The sequence below is a fragment of the Leopardus geoffroyi genome, chromosome B3 (assembly GCF_018350155.1).
Source record: "Leopardus geoffroyi isolate Oge1 chromosome B3, O.geoffroyi_Oge1_pat1.0, whole genome shotgun sequence".
NCBI lineage: Eukaryota > Metazoa > Chordata > Mammalia > Carnivora > Felidae > Leopardus > Leopardus geoffroyi.
In genome coordinates, this window is record NC_059337.1 from 18,249,715 (window position 1) to 18,276,334 (window position 26,620).

Below are 26,620 nucleotides of genomic sequence, written 5' to 3' on the forward strand. Positions count from 1 at the left end.
AATGTCCATCAACTAATGAATGGATAAAGAAATTGTGGTTTACATAAACAATGGAATACTACATGGCAATGAGAAAGAATGAAATTTGGCCTTTTGTAGCAACATGGATGGAACTGGAGAGTGTTATGCTAAGTGAAATAAGTCATACAGAGAAAAACAGATACCACATGTTTTCACTCCTATGTGGATCCTGAGAAACTTAACAGAAGACCATGGGGGAGGGGAAGGGAAAAAATTTAGAGAGGGAGGGAGGCAAACCATTAGAGACTCTTAAAAACTGAGAATAAACTGAGGGTTGATGGGGGGTGGGAGGGAGGGGAAAGCGGGTGATGGGCATTGAGGAGGGCACCTGTTAGGATAAGCACTGGGTGTTGTATGGAAACCAATTTGACAATAAATTTCATATTTAAAAAAATTAAAAATAAATAAATAAAAAGACTGAAAAACCTTTAGCTAGAGTGACTCAGAAACAGAGGACTCAAAATCAGAAATGAAAGAGGAGACATTACAACTGATACTACAGGAATACTATATGAGAGACTACTATAAATAATTATATGCCAACAAAATGGATAACCTATAGGAAATGGATAAATTCCTAGAAACATACAACCTACCAGGACTGAATCATGAAGAATTGAAAGTCTGAGCAGACAAGTATTAAGTAAGGAGATTAAATCAGTAATCAAAACCGCTCAACACAGGAAAGTCAGGACTAGATGGTTTCACTGGTGAATTCTGCCCAATATTTAAAGAAGAATCAACGACAATCCTTCTCAAACTACTCAAAAAAACTGAAGAGAAGGAAATAACCCCAAACTAATTTTACATGGCCAACATTACCTGATACCAAAGTCATATAAGGAGCCTACAAGACAATTACAGACAGACATACCTGATAGACATAGATGCAAAAATCCTCAGCAAAATATTAGCAAACCAAATTCAACAGCACATTAAAAAGATCATTCACCAGGGTCAAGTGAGATTTATGCCTGGAATGCAAGGTGGTTCAATACACACAAATAAAATCAATGAAAGAGATACACCGTAATAGAACGAGATAAAAATCTTAAGATCATGTCAATAGATGCAGAAAAAGCATTTGACAAGCACAACAACCTTTCATGATAAAAATGCTCAACAAATTGAGTACAGGAGGAAGACACCTCAACACAATAAAGGCCATCTATGACAAACCCACACCCAACATCATATTTAATGGCGAAAGGTTGAAAACTTTTCCTCTAAGACCAGGAACGAGACAAAGATACCTACTGTCACTACTCCTAGCCAGAGCAATCAGTTAAGAAAAAGATAATAAAAGGCATCCAAATAAGAAAAAGTGAAACTGTCTTTGCTTGTAAATGATATAATCTTATATAGAAAATCCTAAAGATACCACCAAAAAATTACTAGAACTGACAAATTCAGTGAATTTGTAGGATACAAAATAAACATACAGAAAACAGTTATGTTTACACACATTAACAACAAAACATCTAAAAAAGAAATAATCCCATTCATGGTAGCATCTAAATAAAATACTTAGGAATAAATCTAATCAAGGATGTGAAAGTTTTGTAGGGTGAAAACTATAAGACTTTGATGCAAGAAATTGAAGATGACACAAAGAAATGGAACCCGTGTTCATGGATGGGAAGAATATTGTTAAAAAGTCCCCACTGCCCAAAGCCAACTGTAGATTCAGTGCAATCTGTATCAAAATCCCAATGGTGTTTTCCATAGAAATAGAAAAAACAATCCTAAATCTATATGGAGCCACAGAAGACCTTGAACAGCCTAAGAAATGCTGAAAAGAACAAACCTGGAGGCATCACACTTCCTGATTTCAGCCTATACTACATGGCAGTATGGCGTGGGCATGGCATAAAAACAAGCACATAGGCCAATGGGATAGAATCGAGAGCCCAGAAATAAACCCCTGCATATACAGTCAACTAATATTTTTTTAATTATTACTTTTTTAATTTTAGCACAAGCAGTGGAGAAGGACAGAAGGACAGAGAGAGAGAGAGAATCCTTAAGCAGGCTCCACACTCAGCACGGAGCCTGATGCAGGGCTTGATCCCATGACCCTGGGATCATGACCTGAGCCAAAATCAAGAGTCAGACGTTCAACCAACTGAGCCACCCAGGCACCCCTACAGTCAACAAATACTGACAAGGGAGCCAAGTTAGTTAGTAGGGAAAGGACAGTCTCTAAAAATGGTGTAGGGAAAACTGGATGACCACATGCGGAATGAAATTGTACCCCTATCTTACACCACTCACAAAAACTAACTCAAAATGGATAAAACAGATAAAGACTTAAACATAAGACCTCAAACCATAAAACTTCTAGAAATAAACAGAAAAATCTTAACGTTGGTCTTGGCAATGTGTTTTTGGAGATGATACCAAAAGCACAAACAACAAAAGCAAAAATCAACAAATGGACTACATCGAACTAAAAAGCAAAAGACACAACACAATTAAAAAGCAACCTATGAATGGGGGGGGGGGGAATATTTGCAAACCACATATCTGGTAAGGGGTTAATAGCCAAAATATAGAAAAACTCATACAAATCAATGGTATAAAAACAATCTGATTTAAGAAGGGGCAGAGGATCTAAACAGACATTTTTTCAAATAAGACATAGGATATCAAGATGACAAACAGGTACATGAAAAGATGCTCAATTTATCAGTAAAGTGTAAATAAAAACCATAATGAAATATCCCCTCACCTTGCATCAAAAAGAGGTAACAAATTGGGGCATCTGCGTGGCTTAGTCGGTTAAGCACCCAACTCTTGATTTTGGCTCAGGTCATGATTTCATGGTCGTGAGACTGAGCCCTGTGAGATTCTCTCTCTCCCTCTCCTTCTGCCCCTCCTCCACTCACGTGCACATTCTCTCTCCCTCTCTTTCTCTCTCTCTCAAAAAATTTTAATAAAAATTTTAAAATCTTTAAAAAATGAAAAGAGGTAACAAGTATTAGTGAGGGTGTGGAGAAAACAACCCTCATGCACTGCTGGTGACAATATAAATTGCTTCAGTCACTATGGAAAACAGTATGGAGGTTCCTCAAAAAAATTAAAACAACCAACCGTATGACCCAGAAAATCCCACTTCTGGGTATATATTGAGAGAAAGAAAAACAAGATATAAAAAAGATAATTGTACTCCCACACTTACTGCAGCATTATTCACAATAGCCAAGATACAACCTAAGTTGGATAAAAAATGGATGAATGGATAAAGATGAGGGGGTGTGCCGGCACACACAACACGCACACGCACACACACACACACACACACACACACACACAGGAATATAATTCAGCCATGAGAAAAAGGGAAATCTTGCCATTCAGGATAACATGGATGGACCTTAAATACATTATGCTAAGTGAGATAAATCAGAGAAAGATGAATACTGTATGATATCACTTATATGTAAAATCTCAAAAAACTGAACTTCGTAGAAACAGACAAGAATAGTGGTTTCCAGGGGCTGCGGGTTGGAGGAATTGGGAAGATGTTGGTCAAAGGGCACAAACTTGCAGTTAGAACATGGATACATTCTGGCGATCTAAGTCATAGCATTTTGATTATATTAATACTGGGGGCGCCTGGGTGGCGCAGTCGGTTAAGCGTCCGACTTCAGCCAAGTCACGATCTCGCGGTCCGTGAGTTCCAGCCCCGCGTCAGGCTCTGGGCTGATGGCTCAGAGCCTGGAGCCTGTTTCCGATTCTGTGTCTCCCTCTCTCTTTGACCCTCCCCCGTTCATGCTCTGTCTCTCTCTGTCCCAAAAATAAATAAACGTTGAAAAATAAAAAATAAAAAAAAAATGATTATATTAATACTGTATTATATACTTCAAAATTGCTAAGAGATTAAATCTTAAATATTCTCACCACAAAAAGAAACCATGATTGTGTGATATGATGGAGATATTACACAGTAGTAATCATATTTCATTATATAAATGTACCAAATCAACACATTGTATACCCTAAACTTACACAATGTTACATGTCAATTATGTATCAATTTAAAAAACAGCTCACAGTTCATTAGAATATTAAAAGGGGTGGGGTAGGAATGTCTTCCCAAAAATATTAAGCCATTTTTCCACACCACAAAATGGTAAAATTAGTTGGTAAAATTAGTTTACTACATAGAGAAAAATAAAACTGGATTCTTACTAACATGACACAAGACGGTAGCCTCCAAATGGATTAAATACCTAAAAGTTAAAATAGAACAATGTCATTATACAAGAAAACAACTTTCTGATTTAGTGTAAGGAACTTCTGAAGCAAACCATAGTGAAAAATTTGATCAATTTGATTTCATTAAAATCAGAGAAACAAAACCAAATAACAAAATACAGTGTAATTGGAAATCACCCCCAAAAGTGATGAGTTCCTAGTAATCTTCACCATTCTTTATAGTTGCATAGCACCACGTGGTATGGATGTACAGCAGTCATCCGTGAACAGTCACAGAAGTTGTTTCTAGTATTTTGCATGTATCAGTGAATACGCTTAAGCATATGTATCTTCATAATGTTAGATATTTATCTTTAGGGTAAAGTCCTAGAAGTAGGATTGCTGAGTAAGTTCCTGTGTAGTTTTGTTAAGTAGTGCCAAATTCACCTCCCAGAGAAGTTGTTGCCCATTTGCACTTCCTCCAACAATGTATGAGAATGCCGGTTTCCCCACAACTGCACCAACAGAATGTTGTTGTATTTAAAATTTTTACCTGTCTGTGAGAAAATATATCAATGTTTAGACTTGTCTTTTTCTATAATGAGTGAACTTGAACACTTTTTCATGTTTGAAGGCCATTTTAATCTTTGTGTGTCTGTTCATGTCTTTTTTCCATTTGTTTATTGGGGTTTTGGTCTCTATCCTTCAATTTTTTGTGTTTTTTTTTTTAATTTTTTTAATCTTTATTTTTGAGAGAGAGAGACAGAGACAGAGTGTCAGCAGAGGAGGGGCAGAGAGAGGGAGACACAGAATTTGAAGCAGGTTCCAGGCTCTGAGCTGTCAACACAGAGCCCAACATGGGCCTTCAACTCACAGACTGAGAGATCATGACCTGAGCTGAAGTCAGATGCTTAACCAACTAAGCCACCCAGGCGCCCCTATGTTTATTTATTTTTGAGAGACAGAGAGACAGAGGGTGAGCGGGGGAGGGACAGAGAGAGAGGGAGACACAGAACCTGAAGCAGGCTTCAGGCTTGGAGCTGTCAGCACAGAGCCTGAGGTAGGGCTCGAACTCACAAATCACAAGATCATGACCCGAGCCAAAGTCAGGCACTTAACTGACTGAGCCACCTAGGTGCCCCTCTCTCCTTCAATTTTTAAGAGTTTTATTTATTTATTTATTTATTTATTTATTTATTTATTTAATTTAGGGATATAAGCCCTTTGTTATAGGCTATGAATATTTTCTCCCAATTTGTCAGTTGGCTTTTTGTGATACTTTTGTCAGGCAAAATTTTATTATTTTATATAGTCAAATTTATCAAGCTTTTATTGATTATGAATTTTGAGTTAAATTTAGGATCCTTTTCCCTACACCAAAGTTAGAGAGGAATTCACCAATGTTTTCTTCTAGTATTAGTATAGTTTCATCTTTTATATTTAGATTCCTAAAATCCCATTTGGAGTTTATTCTTAGGTCTGGGTCTTATATTTTCCAAATGGCTATCTAGTTGTCCAACAGCCATTTATTAAAAAGTTCATCTTTATCCCATTGATTTGAGATGCCACATTGACAGCATATATTAAATTTCTTTATGTATTTGGGTTTAATTCTGTGTTTCCTATTTTTATTCTATCCTGACCACAAATTTTAAAAGGCTCTCAACACTGCCCCAAAACGCAACTACAATCCCCTAGTATTGTTGACGTCCTCATTTTCTGACATCACTACATTTGACCCTTGAATAACATGAGTTTGAACTCAAGGAGGTCCACTTCTACATGGACTTTTCTCAATAAATACAGTACAATGATGTAATTGTATTTTCTCTTCATGATTTTCTTAACATTTTCTCGAGCTTACTTTATTGTAAGAATATAGTGTATATACTAATACATATACAAAATATGTGTTAATCAACTGTGTTATCAGTAAGGCTTCTAGTCAACAGTAGGCTATTAGTAGTTAAGTTTTGGGGTAGTCATGTTCTACAAGGATTTTCGACTTGCTGGGGGTCAGTGCCCCTAATCCCCATGTTCAAGGATCAACTGTATTTTACTCTTTCGCTATTCAAACCTTCAAGACTACCTCTTTTTCTTGCCAGCTTATTCCTTCCTGTCACATTTTCCATTGAAAACATAGATGCAATCAAATGAGACCTACCTGGTCTTCCCACCATGAAATCCAGGAATCTGCCTGCATCTGTACCCATGTGCTCTGCCTTCCCTCCAGGTACGATGGATGGACTCTCTGCTCTTATCTATGGCCAAGACTTTCATGTTGTATATTGGAACCCATCACCTCTCTCCCCCTCAATGTCTTCACCCCTGCAACTATCCCCTCTCTGGTAGCAGCAATTTCTACCTCCCTCCTACATCTTTCTCATCAGCATAAAAGCATGCCTTTTGATCACCCATTTCAAAAACGTGACAGAACCAAACTCCTCAGTTATTACCCCTCTATCTGTAACACTTATTAGAGCCCACAAAGATCATCAAATCCCCTCCACAGTGCTGTACATAATTTTTATTATTTTATCTATATGATAATGACCTCAAAAACATGGGAAGGCACTGATCTACATGGATCCAAGAATGAGAACAGGTGCTGAAGTCTTCAGTGGATGAGAGGGAGAGACCAGAAGATCTGTAGATAATGCAATAAAAAAAGGGTAAGTAGATTATGGAGTTCTGAAAGGATTTAGGGAAGAAGGGTTGAATAATGATCTCAAAATGGCAATAAGGAACAAGGATAACACCATAACTGCCTGGACTACTGATAAATGGGCTGTCTCTCTTTTCCAACTACTCAGCTGAGATAACACACTGAAAACCAGGGAGCCTAGCACTTGACACATAAGGGAAGGTAATGTTTGTTGAACCAAATCAACTACAGGCCTCACATACAGCTGTCTAGCAGCATATGGAATTTAGTGGACTTATTTCCAAGCCCCTGCAAGAAAATCTGCCTCTTCTGACTTCCTGTCCCATGACTGATTCCAGTTCACAAATTTGGAGTCCACCAACAGCCCCGCTCCCTTGAATCTGCCTGTAAACCAATCTTGCCCCCTCATGCCACCATTTTGGCTGCCCCTCTTCTAACTCTGGCCTATGAACTTCTGCTCTGGCCATAATGGAATAACAGAGACCAGATGTATTCTTTCACCTCAAACAAAGAATTAGACAAAAGATAGAAGACACTGGACAAAAGAGTGCAGGAGAGTGATTCCTGGGGAAAGAGAAATAAACCAGGTATAACTGGGAAGTGCCCTACCTCATTGCCTGAAAAGTTTCCAGACCAGAGCACAGAGCACAGTGATCTTGCCAAGTTGAAGAGATAGAGTCTGAAGTTCAAGGAGGCCAAGGCATCTAGAATTGTGGGGACAGAATATGGGGAAAGGAAGAGAAGAGAGATCCCCTAAGTCTCTAGCTGAGTACTGAGCTGCACTAGCATGTGAGAAAATCACAGAGACTAGGAAAAGAACCAACAGAGGAAAGTAGGTGGAACCATTCCCATGCTTATGCAGGGCTAGGAATAACCTGCTTTCCCACCAGCCAGAACAGTGAGACCTCTTACACCACAGCATTGAGTAGAGTCTTCACAATATCTCATCATACTAGTGGGGTTGAATTAGCCCTAGACTAAAGGCTGCTCTAGACTTGCCCTAACGGAGTATAAAAGTAAGCCTCAAAAGGATCAAACTGATTTCAAACCCCAAAAAATATTTAAAGGAAGACAACAAGATCTAGCACCCAGCAACATATAATTCACCGTGTCAAGCATCCAGCCGAAAATTACCTAACATGCAGGAAAACAAGAAAATACAATCCATAACCAGAAAAAAAAAATCTACAAATAGACCCAGAATGAAACACATGATAGAATTATCAGACAAGGACTTTAAAACAGCTATTATAAATACACTCCACATATTTGAAAGTATGAGAAATGATGAAAAATGGAAGTCATAAAGGAAAACCCAAATAGAACTTCTACAGATGAAAAATACCTCTAGTACAAGATGTATTGAATATCCCAATTAGATATTATAAAGGAAATGGCAACAGAAATTGTCCAAGATAAAACAGAAAGACAAAGAAAAATGTGTAAGCATCAGTTAGTTGTGAGACATCAAATGACCTAATATATGGGTAATTGGACTGGAATAATCAGAAAAAAATATTTGCAGAAACAATGGCTTGAATTTTTCCAAATTACATGAAACCATATAAACCTGCAGATCCAAGAAGCTTGATTAACCCCCAATAAAGAATTATGAAAACAACTATACCCAAGCTCCTCATGATCAAATTACATCACCTCTTTAAGGCCTCTCCTCTCCCAAACTAGGAGATTACTATTCTTAAAGTCAGTGCTCAACTATACTATCTCTACTGTCCAAAGATTTTCAATAGCTTCCCACTGTCCATCAAATGATGTCCAAGTCACTTACAGAATTCAAGGTTGTCTACAACCTAGCTCCAACTATTACTGCAGCATTTTCCCACATTTCTGTTTGCTTGCACTTCTTCAGTCCAGGCTACTAGGCTACTCATAGTTCCCTGTTCACAAGATCTCCCTGGCTTCCAGCCTCCACTGGAGAGCATATTATGAAATCCCTCCCTCCTTTCAGGTGTCAACTAAGGAAATGCCACCTTCTCTAGAAAACTTTTCTTATCACCCATGTATCATCTTATCCCTTTTCTTCTCATGGGGTCAGCATGTTCTCCCCTATCACCACCTTAATATAAGTGTTATCTTTCCCACTAGATTATAAGTACCTTAAGGGTATTAAGTACCTTGAGGGCCGGCCGGGTCTTGTTTTCACATAGCCTCTTGGCTCTGAAAGGTTTGGGAACGAATGCATGGTAGCACATGTTCCTTACTCAGGGTGGTGAATGCGTTTTAAAATAACCTGGTATTTCCTGAAGATGTAGGAAGACCCCCTCCCAGATCACTACTGTAGGAGTCCCTCAGGGCTCTTGCACAACAGAAGCAGGGATGGAAGAGGGCAGAGGGCACAAATTGGAGCTGCACATCACCATCATGCCATCCTTCCCAGGGCTGTGGGGCCTGACCGTGCAGGGGGGCAGGGAGGGTGACCCCAAGTCTCCTCAGCAGCTCCACTGTACCCAGGAGCTGTTCTCCTGGAGAACAGGCAAAAATGGATCCTGTCCCCTACCCCACCCTCATGCCTCTGCTTGGCCTGGTGATGCCAGAAGTACCTCCTCTCCAGAAATAAGCTTGGAGGAACCCTACCCAAGGTGTTCAGTACTGCAAGGAATTGGCTAAGGAAGGCTACTTTACTGATGCAAATGAGGCTTATTTCTCACAGTCAAGGCTCACTGGCACCACTGGCTCGCTAGCACCACCCAGAAAACAGGCAGGTAAATGCATAGGGTTCTTATCACTGCATGGCCAGTACCCTATTGTGGACCAGAAGAAATCTTCTCAATCTTCTCTTCTCTCAATTCTGTCCCCTACTAAAACCCTGCCTTGGGAAGCACAGAGCAGCAAGGCCCCAAGCAAAGGGGTTAAAGAGCACAGGGTCCCAAGCCAGTCAGCCTGGGTGGGACTCCCAGCCTTCCCATTTACAAGCTATGGAATCTTAGCTTAGTTTTTCCATTAGTAAGACAGGAATAGGAAGTGCCAACCTCCCGAGGACATTGTAAGGATGAAATGGATTGATGTATAAAGCTCTTAGAGCATTGTCTGGCATCTAATGAGTGCCATGAATTAAATGATGATTGTTTTTATTCTATGCTGCATCCTAGTCTTTTCCCAAAGAGAAATCTTCACATCTGTTTGGGTCCTTCCTATAGCCAGGCTCAGCCTCCCACCTTATCAACCCAAGTGGAAACTGTCTCAATTCAATGACTTTAGACATGTGCCCTCCCACCTCCCCCCATCCACACTGCATTCTACTAGGCCTTACACGAAGCTGTGGCCATCTCCCAGGTGATCTCTTCCAGATCAGCCTTCCTCACCTCTGCGGGGCACCCCAACCAGCACCTGGCAGAGGCAGTGCTCCATATATGTCACTTGAATAAATGGATGAATTAGTCCACTGGGATGAATTAGTCCATCCCATTGCCTTCTCTTGACACTCCCTCCAGGACACCAGATGTCCTGCCAAAACACAGGGACAGATACCCTGATCTGCTAGGGAAAACAAACATTTTTAAACCCCATCTCACACACAAATGGTTATAACTCTTTCAAGACAACCATTTCCACAGAGAGCTCCTGGCTTGTGTCAGAAGGAAGCTTTGAAGGAATGGTAGAAAACAGGCCAGGAGAGGGAAGTAGAAGCTTCTCTGCTCCTCATTTAAAAAGTGACATGAAAGCAGACTACTATGAACAACTAGGTCAACAAATGGACAAATTAGAATAAATGGAAAAAAAAGTAAAAACATATAACCTACCAATACTGAATCAGGAAGAAACAGAAAATCTGAACTGATCAATTATTAAAGAGATTCAATCAGTACAAATCTGCCAGAGAAGAAAAACCCAGGATCAGGTGGCTTCAGAGTGAATTTTATCAAACATTTAAAGAATTAACACCAATCCTTCTCAAACTTAAAAAAAAAAAGAAAAAATCAAAGAGGAGGGAGCATTTCCAAACTTACTTTACAAGGCCAGCATTACCTGACCAAAGCCAGAAAAGGACACCATACAAACCAATATCCCTATGAATATAGGTGCAAAAATTCTCAATAAAATACTAAGACACCAAATTTAGCAGCACATTTTGGGATCGCTCACCATGATCAAGTGGGATTTATTTCAGGGATGGAAGGTGGTTCAACATACGCAAATCAATCAGTGTGATACACCTTATTAAAAAATGAAGGATAAAAATCATATGATCATCTCAATAGATGGAGAAAAAACATTTGATAAAATTCAACATCCGTTCAAGATAAAAACTCTTAACAATTTAGGTGTAGAAGGAATGTACCTCAGCATAATAAGGGCATATATAACAAGCCCACAGCTAACATCATGCCTAGTGATAAAAGGGTGAAAGCTTTTTCTCTAAGATCAGGAATAAAACAAGGGTGCCCACTCTTGCTACTCTTATTTAACGTAGTGCTGGAAGCTCTAGCCAGAGCAATCAGGGATGAAAAAAATAAAATAAAAAGTATGAAATTGAAAAAAAAAAAAAGTAAAATTGTCTCTATTTGTAGATGACAGGATTTTCTATACATAAAATCCTAAAGACTCCATCAAAAAAACTATTAGATCTAATCAGTGAATTCAGTAAAGTTCCAAGATACAAAATTAACATATGGTAACATATTTATATACTAACAAGGAATTATATGAGAAGAAATAAAATTATCCCATTTACAATAACATTAAAAACAAAGAATAAATTCAACCAAGGAGGTGAAAGATCTCTACACTTAACACAAAACATTGATGAAAGAAACAGAAGATAAAAATAAATGGAAAGGTATCCTGTGTTCATGAATTGGAAGATTTAATACTGTTTACATTTCCATATTATTCAAAGCAGTCTAGAGATTCAATACTATCCCTATTAAGATTTCAATGGCAAATTTTACAGAAGCAGAAAAAAAAATCCTATAATTTATATGGAAGCACAAAAGACTTAATAGCCAAAGGAATCCTGAAAAAGAAGTATAAAGCAGGGGCATCACACTTCCCGATTTCAAGCTATATTATAAAACGACAGTAATTAAAATAGTATGGTAAACGCATGAAAACAGATACAGACCAACAGAACAGAAGCGAAAACCCAGAAATCCACCCCTGTATATACAGCAAGTAATATTTGAGAAGGGAGCCAAGAATACTCAATGGTGAAAAGACAGTCTCCTCAATAAATGGTGCTGAGAAACCTGGATATTTACATGTAAAAGAATGAAGGTAGATCCCTATCTTGTTCCACTCACAAAAATTAACTCAAAATGGATTAAAGACTTGAATGTAAGAGCAGAATCCATAAAACTACTAGAAGAATCCATAGGTGGTAAGCTCCTTGACACTGGTCATGGCACTGGTTTTCTGGATATGACGTCAAGAGCATATGCAACAGAAGCAAAAATAAATAAGTGGGACTATATCAAACTAAAAAGCTTCTGCACAGCAAAAGAAAATAGATCAACAAAATGAAAAGACAATCTACAGAATGAGAAAAAATATTTGCAAGCCATATATCCAGTAAGGAGTTAGTAGCCAAAATATGTAAAGAACTCACACAACTCAGTTGCAAAATATATTTAAGTACATATATATATGACATATTATATATACACTCTTGCATATTATAATATATATGCTATTATATATTATATATTACATGCCATATATAATCATAATATATAGAATATATATATATATATATGACAATTAAAAATGGGCAAAGCACCTGAATAGACATTTTTCTAAATAAGGTATACAAGTGGCCAACAGGTACATGAAAAGGTCCTCAACATCGCTAATCATTGGGGAGATGCAAATCAAAACCACAATGAGATACCACTCCATATCTGTGAGAACAGCTATCATCAAAAAGATAAGAGACCATAAATGCTGGTGCAGATGTCGAGAAAAAAGAATCTTTATCATTCTCCCTCAACCCCAGGCAGACTTCACTATTAACAGAGGCCTTCAGAGGAAGGACTGTGACCCTTCCTCGGCTGGGCAGTCCTGCTCGGAGCGACCCTGAGGCTTCTGCTGAGTCTCCACAGCCTTGTTGCCCCAGAGTAAAACGGGAGCATCGTTTGCCTGATGACGTAGATTCCCTAGGTGCCCACAATGTTGGGCACTATTGTTCAATCAAAAGGACTGAAGACTACCTATCAAATCTGTTTCTTTAAAATATTAACACACTAAAAATGTAGTAAAATGTGTACAAAATGAGCTTCGTGGTCTCTCTTATGCATACTTAATAAAGGCACTCTAAAGCACATTGTGCAGACCAATCAGTGAGACTGTGCTGGTTTACCACTTCTGTTTTTCACCTGTTGGGATAACCTTGAACACAAGCCCTGGGCACACCTCGCCCCCTAGACACGGACACCTCCACTTTCTCCAACACTGTTGTACCATCTCTTCATTCTGAATCACCACCCCCGAAATTAAAAAAAAAAAAAAAAAGAGAAGAATCAATTTTCCTTCACAGAAGAAATTATTTTATTCCATTTGAAAAAAGTAAAGGATACAGATAATTATTCTTTGCCTGGCAAAAGCCATTTTCCCATGGGACTCAGGTCTGCCTGGTGAAGTTAAAGGTGACACATTAGAGAAACCCGTGGCCTCCAGGGGCACAGTGAGCACGGACATTTGGCTGGAAGAGCATTCACATGATCAAAACATTTCCTGGAGCAAAGATTCACAAGCTCATTTTATCATGAAGACCACTGTGGTTTTGAAGAAAACATTTAACTTTGAAGATACTTTAAATTTACTAATTGAACCCAGGGCAAATCATTTTTCACATAGCTGAGAGGAGAAAAATTAGAAGCCCATCTCAAGTATTCTGCTACACTTCCCTCCTCTTACACGATGAAATCTTCTCAACTTATCTCTAGGTCTGATGTGTCAAATGATATAAATCACACTCAAAGCTCCCTATCTGTGCAGTGGGTCTTCCTCCCTGGTGGCAGGCTTCTCCAAGGTTAAGCCACCAGCCACGTAAGCCCATTTCCACTCTTCCTTGGGACTGAGATGGGTCCCAACCCTCACCCCACACACTCCTGCTGCACCTGCAAGGCCTCAGAGGCTGACCCAGGCCTCTCCAGAGCCTCCACGTTGAGCACGACTGCTGCTGTGTAGAAGAGACAGGAAAACCTCAGGCTAATGGGTGCCTGACCCCTCTTTAATGGCCTCCACGGCAAGGGTCACCATGAGGCCCTCCATTAAGTGTTTGGTCTTTAACATCATAAGCTGCACTATACAGAGAGCGTATTTACCCAAAGAAAAACACTGAGTCCCTTTCTAGTGCAATGGTTCTAGAATTCTTTTAGAATCAAGGAAGCTGCAGGAAGCATACCTGTCCTCCCTGCACTTCCCTTCCAGGTACACACAGGGGCTGCTGCTCTCAGCAACACTGGACTGGTGACTGTTCAGCCTTAGAAGCATCACACGTTGGGACCTCGGTGATAGGCACTCATTCTTCTCTCTGCACCTACTCAGCTCCAGACACTGGCAACAATTCCTTCTAAGAATGCTAACTTAGGGAATCTGGTTAGCCACTGCAGTGAGAATACACCCCAGGTGAAACTGAGCAACAGCCCCAAGTGTTCCAGCCAAGACGTGCTGGACACACCATGCAGCAGCTTAAAACAGGCCTGTGCGGCACTAAGTTAGCTCTGGAACTACAAAGAACAGAACTGCCGTTTACTCAATATTAGAACAATTTGGATTTAGGGCATTTTCAATTCTAGAAAGGACACTGCCTCAAAAAAGCTAACTGGTGGGGCAAATATGAAGTAGGGCCAGTTATAATGGTTATCTGTCAGACTCCAAAACAGGGTGATACTCAACGCTACTGGACAGCTCCTTTGCCAGGGAGACAAAGAACATCATTTGTCAGTTGGTCATCCCTTCACAGCAGGCAGGGGACACCGCACACAGCCAAGTGACCAAAGCTGATCCCAGAGGCTCCCACACTGAAGGTCCAAGGCCGCTCTTCAACTTCCGAACACATCCAACTTGGGGGCCCACACAGTGCCAGTCCACAACATACCTTCAAGAAGTGGCACCTGCCACGTGAAAATGTTTCTCTTGCTGTTAACTTCTGGATGTAGGAGGCTGAGGGTGCTGGTGTTTTGGCTCCCACAGCCTTGGGTTAGGCGAGCCTACTCCCCAAGGTGAGTGCTACTGAGAACACAATGGTGTTTTCTGAAACGTGTCCGTATGTCACAGAAAAGGAAATGCGGCACCCAAGGCTCTGGCCGATGGCAGGTGATGCATGTTAGGAGGTCAAATGCTGACACTGGCCGGATTCTTTAGAAACAACGATGGCTAGTTCCCTGCCCGGGTGGTCTGACTGAACTGGCTGTCTGAAGAGGGGATGGTTGGCACTGGGACGGCTAATCTGGGGGCTTGCCCTGGAACTGCACTCACAGTCATCGAGCCGTTGGGGACAGTGGTTGTGTTCAAGCCGCTGGGGATCTCGCCAGTAGCCTGTATTTTAAAATAGACCAAATAAAACACTGGTAAAACAATCCCAATTAGAAGCATGATAAAAACAGCATTCCACCACTGAATCCCACAGTCTGCACCGTTTGTTGGGGTCTTCGGAGGTGCTGGAAGCAGCGGCTGACTGGAGGTCTCTCCACAGCAACTTTCATTTGAAAAGATTTCTGACTGCACGGCGCGCTCAATATTCTGGTCAATGCCCTTAAAGAAATCCGTCAGTGGGCTGGACAGGGCACTGGCGCCTACAGCTGCCCTGTCTGGGTCTGGCAGCTCCTCGAAGGTCACTCTAGTCTCTGAGGATGGGCTTGGGACGGGTCTGAGTTCTTTGTGGGTCTCTGTTAGGATCCCATGATTTTTCACTGGGATCTTAATAGATTTCAAAGCATATAAATCTTGTTCTCTGATGAAGTTGTTGACTTTCTTGATATCTGCGACCTAGGGAAGTCATGAAGACAAACATCATGAACTATGTAAACTCCTTAGAACTAATATCCAAAAAGTAGCTCTTTCCGAAAGAGGATCCAAGCCCACCCCCCTTTAAGACCCTGATGAATATTGGAAAACTGCACCTGCACACATAATGAGTTTAGGCTGAATAGCTGTTTTTTCGCTTTAACTCAGCCTTATCACAGTTCCGAGCAGATTTACAAGTTTGAATAACATATAATCGGTTTTTGGAAAAACGTTTTTTGTTTGTGTACAGTGTGACTGCAACAAAATGTTTTTAGGTGAAACCCAGTCATGGTACTAAAAATGCTATAGTAGCCCTTTCTACTTCTTCTAACTTCTGAGGCAACAATGCCCCCGTCTGGCTGACTTCCCTCCCACATCAGAACCCAGTACAGTAGCTGATTACATTAGCGATCGCCAGACCAAACCTCAGCCAGCTTGACACTCAGAACCAACTTTAACTGTAATTTTAAGAGGTAAGTCCTCATGATTCTACCATGTTTTCATGCCCAGAAGTACTGTATGGTATACAAACTTATTTTGTAAATAAAAGCAATCGAGAGTTAATTCACTTTGAGGGTTTCCTAACACTTATGATACTTAGTAACACGTAGGGAATCACACGGATCTAGCTGGAAAGTAGGGACTGAAATCTCCTATTCAACATTAGGACTCCAGGAGAAGAGGCAGCACTGTGGGTTTCACAAAGTAACAAAGAGCAAGACAAATCTTAAGGGAGGGGTGGTGCAAAATTTAAGTCAAACCCTCCCTCAAGCTAATGTTTGGAACTTAATGAAAGTGTCAGAGATGGACTTTAAGGTTTTAACTCCTAAATCCACTTTAACTAGAGTGTAACTACGGCCAACAGACCTTTAGACAGCACCTTTTTCAAATCAATCATCTCCATTATTTTACTTATTAAGCAATTGTTTTTATCATCTAATTGAACTGGGGCCGTGGGCATGTTTAATTTACCATGTCCTGAAACTAAAGCATAAGGTGCTTGAGACCTTTTTGTCTTTGCCCTTCATAAGCTAAACACCAAAATTTATTTACTTTCAATAGGAAAACTGATTACTTATTGGAGGCATTATATGTACAGTCTTCATGGCTTAATTAAGCCCACTTTTCTAAGAAGCCCACTGCATCCACTCAGATCTTTGTAGGGTAGGATTCATTTGCGGCCCATGTTCAATAAACCATACAGTATGCCTACTAGAAGCTGGTTAGAGAGTCAAATATAAATCTCAGTACAATTGAGAGACCACTATGTGTCCCTAGGAGGTCAGCCTGTGTATTTCCTCTGGGAAATACCACAACATCCTATACAATGTGTTTAGCCATTTGAACCTCGTTAGATAAATAACAAGACACTTTAAGGAAGAAAAGATTTTTAAAACAAATTGGTTAGACAGCCTTAGAGGAGGCCATAGAAAGTTATAACACAGTGTTATTAGCAAAATGAAATAAAAAGTTTCAATCTAGGAGAAAATGCAGCAATTCTATAAATACTTTCCTACTTACTTTGCCATGTTAATCACTCTGAATGCTAAAAACATAATTAAAGAGAGAAACAGGGTTATACAGATACACAGCGCACACAGGCTAGATCATGCAGTTCTAAAACAGAGAACGTCAAACTTGACCAATCCAATAGGCTGCAACCAGCAAGAAAGGGTCAGAAAAAGAGAAGTAGCCAAAAAAAAAAAAAAAGCAACCCTACCAAACAAATCTTGGATAAATTCTGCATGGCATCTTTGGCCCTGGCAGGTCTTAAACAAAATATGCTCAAAAGAAAAACTATATAAAAAAGGTTTCCGAAATTACTTGGAGGGACAGGGAGAGAAGTGCTCTGCAGAGACAGAACTGGCCCAACACCTGAGATTCCTAACCCTCACTTTTTATGACCCCAAGGTTCAGAACTCAAAGTACTTCACCTGCATTCCATCTCGGGCCAGATGGGAAACCCCTTCACGGATACCACAGGCCTCTGGACACCACCCCTGGGGGGGGGGGGGGGAGGGGTCAGGAAGGGGCAGCCAGGGCCCCAACCCTTCAGTGAGGTCCTCTGTTCCTCTAACTACACAGGAGCCACCTTCACCCGTGGGGTTTCTTACTTTGCAGCCATACTGAAGAGCGAGCTTGTTGAGGCTGTCCTCCTGGGCCAGTTCCCGCTGAAGCAGCACCACGTCCCCCGCTCCTGGCTGGTGAGGGTGGGGGGCACCCTTCTTCTGGCGCTCCTTGCCCCGGGGCCGCAGAGCCACGCGGTGGGACTCTTCCTCAGAGGAGTCCCCTGAGTCCCCACCACCGTTCTCAAACATGTAAACGTGGCTGGTCGGAGTCCTACAGACAATGGCTGGGCCTTGGAAGGTCTTGGTTAACACTTCCTTCTGCCTCATTTTCTTAACTGAAAACCAAACCCCAGGGTTAATTCCACACAAGGCACATCCATTCCTCTTGCGGCTACAGTACAGGTAAAGGACTTATTGCTAGAGAGATTACTCCCGTCCCCTTCCACTATAAATACTCGACAGATACCGTCAGTACAAAAAAAGAATGTGTTTTACGCTAGCTCAGATGGAGGGTGAGGGACAGGTAATTGCCTAATTGCACACTTTCTGCATAGAAAATGAGAAGAATCGCGGGGCACCTGGGTGGCTCAGTCGGTTAGGGGTCTGACTTCAGCTCAGGTCATGATCTTGAGGTCTGTGAGTTTGAGCCCCCGTGTCGGGCTCTATGCTGACAGCTCAGAGCCTGCAGCCTGCTTCGATTCTGTTTCCTTCTCTCTCTCTGCCCCTCCCCCGCTCGTGCTGTTTCTCTCTCTCAAAAATAAAAAAAAGAATAAAATAAAAAAAGAATCCCTCTTTCCCTCTTATTCCTCATCCAGAGCCGTGTCTCCCCAAAACCCATACAGATAAAGAAACTTCTCTTTTGGGTGTCAGAGGAGTAGAGAAGCTACCAAGATCCCCCCCAAGCAGAGAGGTTCCCACCCTCCCTTTTCTGTGAATCTTAACTCGGAACTTTGGACAAAACAATTCTTGTTCATTACTTTACACATTCCAAAGTATCCTCACCAAGAAGGTCAAGACTTAGGGCTCTTGCTTATGAGATCTAGGAGAGTACAATACTCTCGATTTCAAGTGCCGAAAGCTTGAATTACACAGTATGCGGGGCAAGTTGGGGAGAAAATCCTTGTCGAGCTAAGAAATTCGTCCAGTTTCTCGCAGGTCCCTCTGCCTTCATTACATCCCACGTCTGGTTTTTATTTTCACCTCCTGCCAAGTGCCAAAGCCACGCTACCCCCTCTCCCCTCTCCAAACTGTCCGAATGAGGTTCCAGACACGAAATCTCAAACACGGGGAATGACAGCCTCCGAAAGAGCTGGCATCAGAGCCCGGGGGGGGGGGGGGGGGCCTTCGGGGACAGCCGGTGGCCCCCCCGGGGCCGTGCCGCCCACCCCCTCTAACCCGCACCCTACAGACCCACGGGCCCGGAGGAGGGAGGCGGCGGGCGCCCGAGGACCGGCCGGCCTCCCCGTCCGAGCGCGGGGCCTGCGAGGGGCCCCGGCGGCTCCCAAGCCTCAGTTTCCCTCAGCGCTCCTCCCGTGCCAGGAGGGCGGTCCCCAAACGGGCGCTGACAAAAACAAAACGGGGCGCGGCCCGCTCCTAGGCTTAGATGGGCGGGACCCCAACATTCCCCAAAGACACGACCTCCGACCTCTGCCCTCCAACCCCGAACAACCTCCAGCCAGCCCCCGACGGTGGCGGTCACTGCCCCTCCAGAGGCAGGAAGCTGGCCCACCCGCGAGCCGACCAGCTGGGCGAAGCAGCCGCGCCACTGAGGGCCCGTGCTGTCCCCCACCCAGGACCGCGGCCCCTCCTGCAAACCCCGGTACCTCAGCGCCCGGGATCCGCCGAGACTCGCCGCCGCCGCCGCCGCCGTACCTGCTGATTGGCTGCGAAAATCAGCAGGTCTCCAGGGGGCGGGGACGGCGAGACAGCCAATGAAATCAGCGCCGCGCAGGCTCTGGAATGAGCCGGGTTGAGCTAAGTCGGTACCGGAAGCTCAGCCCGGGGGCGGGGCCTGGGCGGGGCGGGGCTCCAGCTGTCCGACAAGACTCTGGCCCCGCCCTCTTGCCTGCCACGGCGGCACCAGCTGGTCCCAGCTGCAGGTTTTGCTTCTGCTGTAGGCTGTAAGACCCCTTACCACCCTCTCCCGGTCCTCTGCTGACCCTCAGCTTCCTCACCTGTAGAAGAGGCCTGTGTGTCAATGATGTTTAACGAGGGGGTGGATTCCCAGGAGAGCGGGTGTCCCCTGCTGAGGCCTCCCGCTGCGAAGCGGCTCCTCTGGGCTGGAAGGACCCGGTCTCCACATCTCCACATCTTGAGCCCTTACCACCACAGGAGGCGTTTGCCCCGGCCCGCTCAGGAAGACACAAAGTCCACCAAAGTAAAACACCGAACCTCGACAACACGGACCAGAACAACACCATTTACCCAATGTCGATGGTGGAGGACTCCTTAAGCCTAATAGTGATGGGTGAACACTCTCATGCACGAAAGCACAAAGGTTTAAAACTTCAACCCCCAAAAAGGAAACCAAAATTAAAAATCAGACCGTAACCAGGGGAAAATAATTGCAACATACACCACAGAAGATTAATATCCTTAACTGAGACAAACCTCATCGAATTAATGAGAAAGTCATGAAGAGCCCAGTAGATAAATGGGTGGGGACAATTCACCAAAGAATACAAATGATTAACAGGGAAGAAAAATGAAACCTCAGTAGCAATCAAATTAAACTACAAAGCAAAAGGATAAAAACAAAAATATCTCTCCCTTTTTAGGCTTTCCATCCTAGTCAAAATAAAAGTGAAATTCCTTATCTTGGGAGACAAAGCCTGGGATGATGTGAGGGCTTCAGTCCATTCTCTGCCATTTACTCATTCTTTTTAGCCCCTCCCCCTTTTTCTGCTGGATTTTAAACACCCAGATCTCCCACCCCTGGCCCTTCACAGGAATGTCCTTCTTTCAGCTGCTGGACTTTCTGACCCCCAGGCCTCAGATTAGTCACTTTCTCAGCAGAGCCCTCCCTGTTCCCCCCATATACCAAGGCTCTCCCTCCATTTACTTGTTAATTGCCAGTTAATTTACTTGTTTAATTGCCAGAATCCTCCTGTCCCTAATTATCGCCTGTTGCTCACCACAACCTGTGTCCAATTCAAAGCCTACACTCAGTAAAGACTGGTTCAACGGGAGAACCATTAAGTGACTTGACCTGGGCTACACAGGAGCTACACAGGAGGGCAGTGGCAGCAGCAAAATCCAAATCCTAATGTGTCTGACTCCAAAAGCCCAGCTGGCCGCCACAGCTGTACTCCTGGCCCAGAGGGCTTGGTATTGGCCCGGTGGATTTGGCAAGTCTAGGTATCAGAATCTAAGAGTGTGATTACCTGGGAGAGAAGTCAGAGCAGAATGTGCAAAGCTGAATTAACATAGCCACTCCTAATCAGTTACATGCGTTTCTTCCGTTCAGCATGTCTAATAAAAAACAAATCCAGGGGCGCCTGGGTGGCGCAGTCGGTGAAGCGTCCGACTTCAGCCAGGTCACGATCTCGCGGTCCGTGAGTTCGAGCCCCGCGTCGGGCTCTGGGCTGATGGCTCAGAGCCTGGAGCCTGTTTCCGATTCTGTGTCTCCCTCTCTCTCTGCCCCTCCCCCGTTCATGCTCTGTCTCTCTCTGTCCCAAAAATAAATAAATGTTGAAAAAAAAAAAAAAAAGTTTAAAAAAAAAACAAATCCAAACCCCACTCCCAACCTCCCTCCCCCCCCCCCGCCCCAAATCCAGGTTCAAGAGAGATTTTATTTGAAAAGATTATTGCAAAGGGAGAAGAAGATTGTTGCAGGAGGGAGAACCCTCTGTTTATAAGGTCTGTAAGCATCTCAGGAGTTAGGCAGAAAAGGGCTTTTCTTTTATAGAGAGAGATGAACAAGGCTAGAAGGAGCCAGGTGCAAGGAAGTGGAATAAAAGGGTGGCAGAATTGGGTATTAGACATGAAAACATTCTACCCGAGGCCAGCCTATTCTCGAGAGGGATTGTATGCTGGCTCAGGCTGAATGTGAGCTAAAGTCCATTCGGGCACCTGGATGAAGGAGAGAGGCTTAATGGAATTTCAGTTAACAAGCATTTTGTTCTGATTGATCAGAGGGGTCAAGGGGCTCAGCTAATCATTTATGAGGCAAAGAAACAGAATTTAGAGGGTCTGTGTCTCACCTTGTCACAGGTAAACAAGGATGGCATCCATGAGTCTTAATTTAAGTCGTATGGGGAAAGAAGTTTCTTTGCAATAAGCCGTTTTCCAGAACACAATGGATGGGTGGGGATGGGGAGATCTTAACCTTCGCTGTTTTCCAGGAGCACAGGCTGTGGTAAAGTCAAGCTTCTGTCTGTGGATCTATCTCCCCATCTCAAGCCCTGGAGCACAGTGGTGAGTAAAGCTCTGCAGCCTCTCATGGGGCTTACACTTCTAAAGATGAGCCACAACAAAGACATACTTAGAAAAAGCATGACAGGGGCGCCTGGGTGGCTCAGTCGGTTAAGCGGCCGACTTCGGCTCAGGTCACGATCTCGCGGTCCGTGAGTTCGAGCCCCGCGTCGGGCTCTGGGCTGATGGCTCAGAGTCTGGAGCCTGCTTCCGATTCTGTGTCTCCCTCTCTCTCTGCCCCTCCTCCATTCATGCTCTGTCTCTCTCTGTCTCAAAAATAAATAAACGTTAAAAAAAAAAAAAAAAAGAAAAAGCATGACAGATTATGCTAGATCCTTGAAAAAAGAAAAACTAGGTCATATGCGTTAACGAAAATTACCCAAACTTCATAAAGGCCAAAGGATAGTTGTGTGTTCTTCCAGTATCACGCTGGAGCTTGGGTAGTGAGCCTGCCCAAGAATAATCTGATTCTCTAAAGCAGCAGTTCTCAAAAATGTGGTCCATCTGATCCGGGGGACCCCCGAGACCTTCTCACTGGGTCTATGAGGTCAAAACTATCTTCATAGCAATGCCAACATTATTTTCCTTTTCTACTTCATTCTCTCTTGATAGACAAGTAATTTAGCTAACATATATTGAGTCCATACTGGATACAAGGCCACACAACACTCCTGCGAGGTAAGTATTTTTACAATCCCCAAATTACAGATGGACAAACTGAGTGCAACAGAAATCGCAAGATGCCTAGCCGATACCCATTCTAGCCTTTTGCTTCGGAAAAGAACCCCAATATTATCTGGGGCAGCAATGTGCCACGCTGACAGCTTCTTGCAGTGGGGTGTGACTGTGAAGAAGTTTCAGACAATGGATCCTAAGAGGAAAATGTTGGGTGGGACTTCTGACAAAGCTTTTCAAAGGCAGACATCGGGAAAAGCTCTGTATAGTATGGGTGTTCTTTTTACCCTCTTCCCGCTGCCTGGGATGAAGATGTGATGGCAAGGGCACCTGCACTCATATCGGACATTGAAGCAACTTTGGAGGTGGAACCCATGTGCTCAGGACAGCAAAGCAGAAAAGATGGAAAGTGTGTAGGAAAGAACTAAATGTCCCCATTGTTTAAGAGATTAAGATTTCTGTCAGGGGCAGCGATGCAATTCCTGAGTTAGATATTTGGGCACAGAGGTTATATGTCCTAGATGTCATGGCTAGCAAGTACAAGAGGCAGAATTCAACCCCAGACGTTGACTACAAAAGCCCACGTTCTTATAAAGCCTTCTGGGCAGAACTCCGTTTTGCTTTCTCTGCTGGCCCAGCTCAGCCAGGATGCCTACTAACTTGATTCTGAAGGAGCTAACAGTTCCTTCAGAAACATATTCTAGTTTTCTCTCCAGGCCCTTGGCTAGGTTGGCTGAGATGCAGGTGAGGTCAGAGAGGAGGTGCTCGAGCAACACGGCTCCCCCTCTGCACTGTGTCAGGGTCACATCCACCAAGGACAGTCCCACGGCTCCGTCGCTGAGACAGCTGCGATCCATCCTCCACAAGCCGGCAGGCCTACTCAGATGCCCGTCAAACTCCTGCCAAACCTAGAGCATCCTGTCTGTCCCCTGTGACACCCTGCTGTGGACTGAATTGTGTCTCCACTAAATTCAGATGTTGAAATCCTAACCCCCGATGTAACTGTATTTGGACATAGGGCCTATAAGGAGGTAATTAAGGTTAAACGGGGTCATAAGGGTGGGGCCGCGATCCAACAGAATTAGTGTCCTTGTAAAAAGAGACACCAGAGAGCTTGCTCTCACTGTCTTTCCTTCCCTGCTCACACCCAGAGGAAAGACCACACAAGGATGCAGCAAGAAGGTGGCCAGATCTGAACCAGATTCTGAACCCTGATGGACCTTGGTCTTGGAATTCCAGATTCCAGAACTGTAAGAAATAAATTGCTGTTGTGTAAGCCATCCAGTCTGTGGTGTTTTGATATGGCAGCCCGACCTAAGACACCGACCTTCTCCCTGGAAGGGCAGAGGATGGAAGGGAACAGATGCTGAGTGGCTGACTTCTACTAGATATTGCAAAACTCCACTGGGCAGAGAGCAGAGATTTGTACTGGCAAAGTCATTAGAATTTCTTAGGCCGCAACTTCTCATTTTAGAGAGAGGAATTTAAGACCCAGAGACGTAGGGGACTTGCCTGATGGTGCACAGCCTTGAAGCCCGGGGGGAAGATGATAGCGCTGCACTTACCAGCTGTGTGACCTCGATCCAGACCTGTAAGCCTTCTGGGCCTTGGTCCCCTCTTCTATGGTCTCGTTCCCTACGCGTGGAACATTTTCAGTTTATGTCTGTTGTCTTAGCACAATTATGAACACCCCTTCGCTTTTCATAGTTTGGACACACCCTCTACCTCTCTTGAGGGCAGTCTGCAAGGCAAAGGCTCCCCACCCACCCCTTGGAAGATGCTGCTAGCTCATCACCGAGGCCCAGGCAGTTGTCAGACCTCTGTGTGGAGTCACCCAAGACAGCCTTAGGAGTTCGTTGGAGAGTGGTAGGGAAGAAGAGTCTGAAAAATATATTGCATTTAGAACAGCAAAAAAAAAAAAATCATTAAAAAGTAAAAAAGCTTAGGGGTGCCCAGATGGCTCAGTTGTTTGGGCATCTGACTGTTTGTTGGTTTGGCTCAGGTCATGATCTTGCGGTTTGTGTGATAGAGCCTCGTGTTGGGCTCTGTGCTGGCAACAAGGGGTCTGCTTGGGATTCCCTCTTTCCCTCTCCCTCTGCCCCTCCCCCACTCATGCTGTCTTTCTGGCTCAAAATAAAATTTAAAAAGTTCAAACAAAAAAAAAAAAAGAAAAAAGGTGTTAATTTGACAGATGGTCAAATAATGGAAATTCACATAGCTGCAAGAAGCTGGAAAAAGTCAAATCTAAACGCATGTGGTTGCATAGGTGAGGAAAGAGTGCTCTCAGCACCTGTAGGTGGGAGTTTCAATTGGGACATTGGTAGCATTATGCAGCAATAACTTTTACATTGTGCATATTCTTTGATCTTGTCTCTCATGTTTTGGAATTTGCCAAGAAATAAGTAGGACATGTAAAGATTCGTTACAAGGCTGTTCTTAATGGTGAGAGGTGAAACAACAACATCAACAACAAATGTCCAACAGGAGGGGATTAGGCTGAATTCATGTAGCTCATCTATGAAATGAAATAAAGCATACTTGTTTAAAATGAGTACTTCTTGTAGAAGTAACAGTTATTCACATGGAGGGATGTTTATGAATAACAAGCACTTTAAAAAATCTCTAGAAAACAGGGGATGCTGGACAGCTCAGTCCGTTGAGTGTCCCAACTCTTGGTTTCCGCTCAGGTCACCATCTCGCCATTCCTGAGTTTGAGCCCCTCATCAGGCTCTGTGCAGACGGTGCAGGGCTTGCTTTGGATTCTCTGTCTTTCTCTCTCTCTCTGCCCCTCCCTTTCTCTCTCTCTCTCAAAAAATAAACATTAAAAAAATAAAAATCTCTAGAAAAAAGAGTAAGGGACACACATCAATCACCCCACACACATCTGAAGGTTGTAAAGCAGAATGCTCAATAGTGGTTATTCCTGGGTGATGTAATAATTGCCTTATTTATGCGTGCTTGCATTTTTGTCATTCTTTTTTTTAATTTTTCTTTAGTTATTTTTGAGAAAGAGAGCGCACACAGGTGGGGGAGGAACAGAGAGAGAGAGAGAGAGAGAAACGGAATCTGAAGCAGACTCCAAGCTCTGAGCCATCAGCACAGAGCCCAACCCGGGGCTCGAAGCCACGAACTGTGAGATCATGACCTGAGCCCAAATCAGATGTTTAATCGACTGAACCACCCAGGTGCCCCGAGTGCTTGCATTTTTAAACTTGTCTCTGCCACACGTGTTTACTCCCATTATGAGGAGGTCGTGCACCAAACAGTGGTTAAAGCTGCAGGTTCGTGCTGAAGTTGGACATCAAACTTTGTTACAGCCAAATGTTCTACCCTTGCACTAGACGCCCTCAGACGTCCAGTTCTGAAGCCAGCACCAGCCCTTAGGATTAACAGGAAAATTCTGTGACCTCTGTAAGCCCCAGCTTTTTTGTCTATAAAATGAGATCAGAGATAGATAGATCCTGCTACTCACCAGGTGCTTGACATACAATGAACATTCTGGGAATGTGAGATATTATTACTATGACAGGGGAAACCATAAAGGTATAAAAGTCCGTTTTTCTTTAAATAATACATTCCTAACTTAGGGAGCTGGAGGTGGTTTGTGAGG

General features: G+C 43.2%; 1 protein-coding gene across 5 annotated transcripts in view; it reads right to left on the bottom strand.

Moving 5' to 3' along the window:
- LYSMD4 (LysM domain containing 4) overlaps positions 1–19,849 on the bottom strand; it is a 29,660-nt gene extending 9,811 nt beyond the window's left edge. The window contains exons 1-4 of one of the 5 annotated variants that reach the window (XM_045448781.1): positions 19,592–19,739; positions 18,501–18,672; positions 17,968–18,257; positions 13,367–15,835 (exon numbers count right to left, since the gene is read on the bottom strand). In XM_045448781.1, the coding sequence (XP_045304737.1) occupies positions 15,224–15,835; positions 17,968–18,249 (894 nt within the window). In that variant the 5' untranslated portion in view covers positions 18,250–18,257; positions 18,501–18,672; positions 19,592–19,739 and the 3' untranslated portion in view covers positions 13,367–15,223. Of the gene's footprint in view, positions 1–13,366; positions 15,836–17,967; positions 18,673–19,591 lie in introns of those variants that run through there. The other 4 variants (XR_006704460.1, XM_045448782.1, XM_045448783.1 and 1 more) reach the window with 4 other exon arrangements.
- Between the last annotated feature and the right edge of the window lie 6,771 nt (positions 19,850–26,620).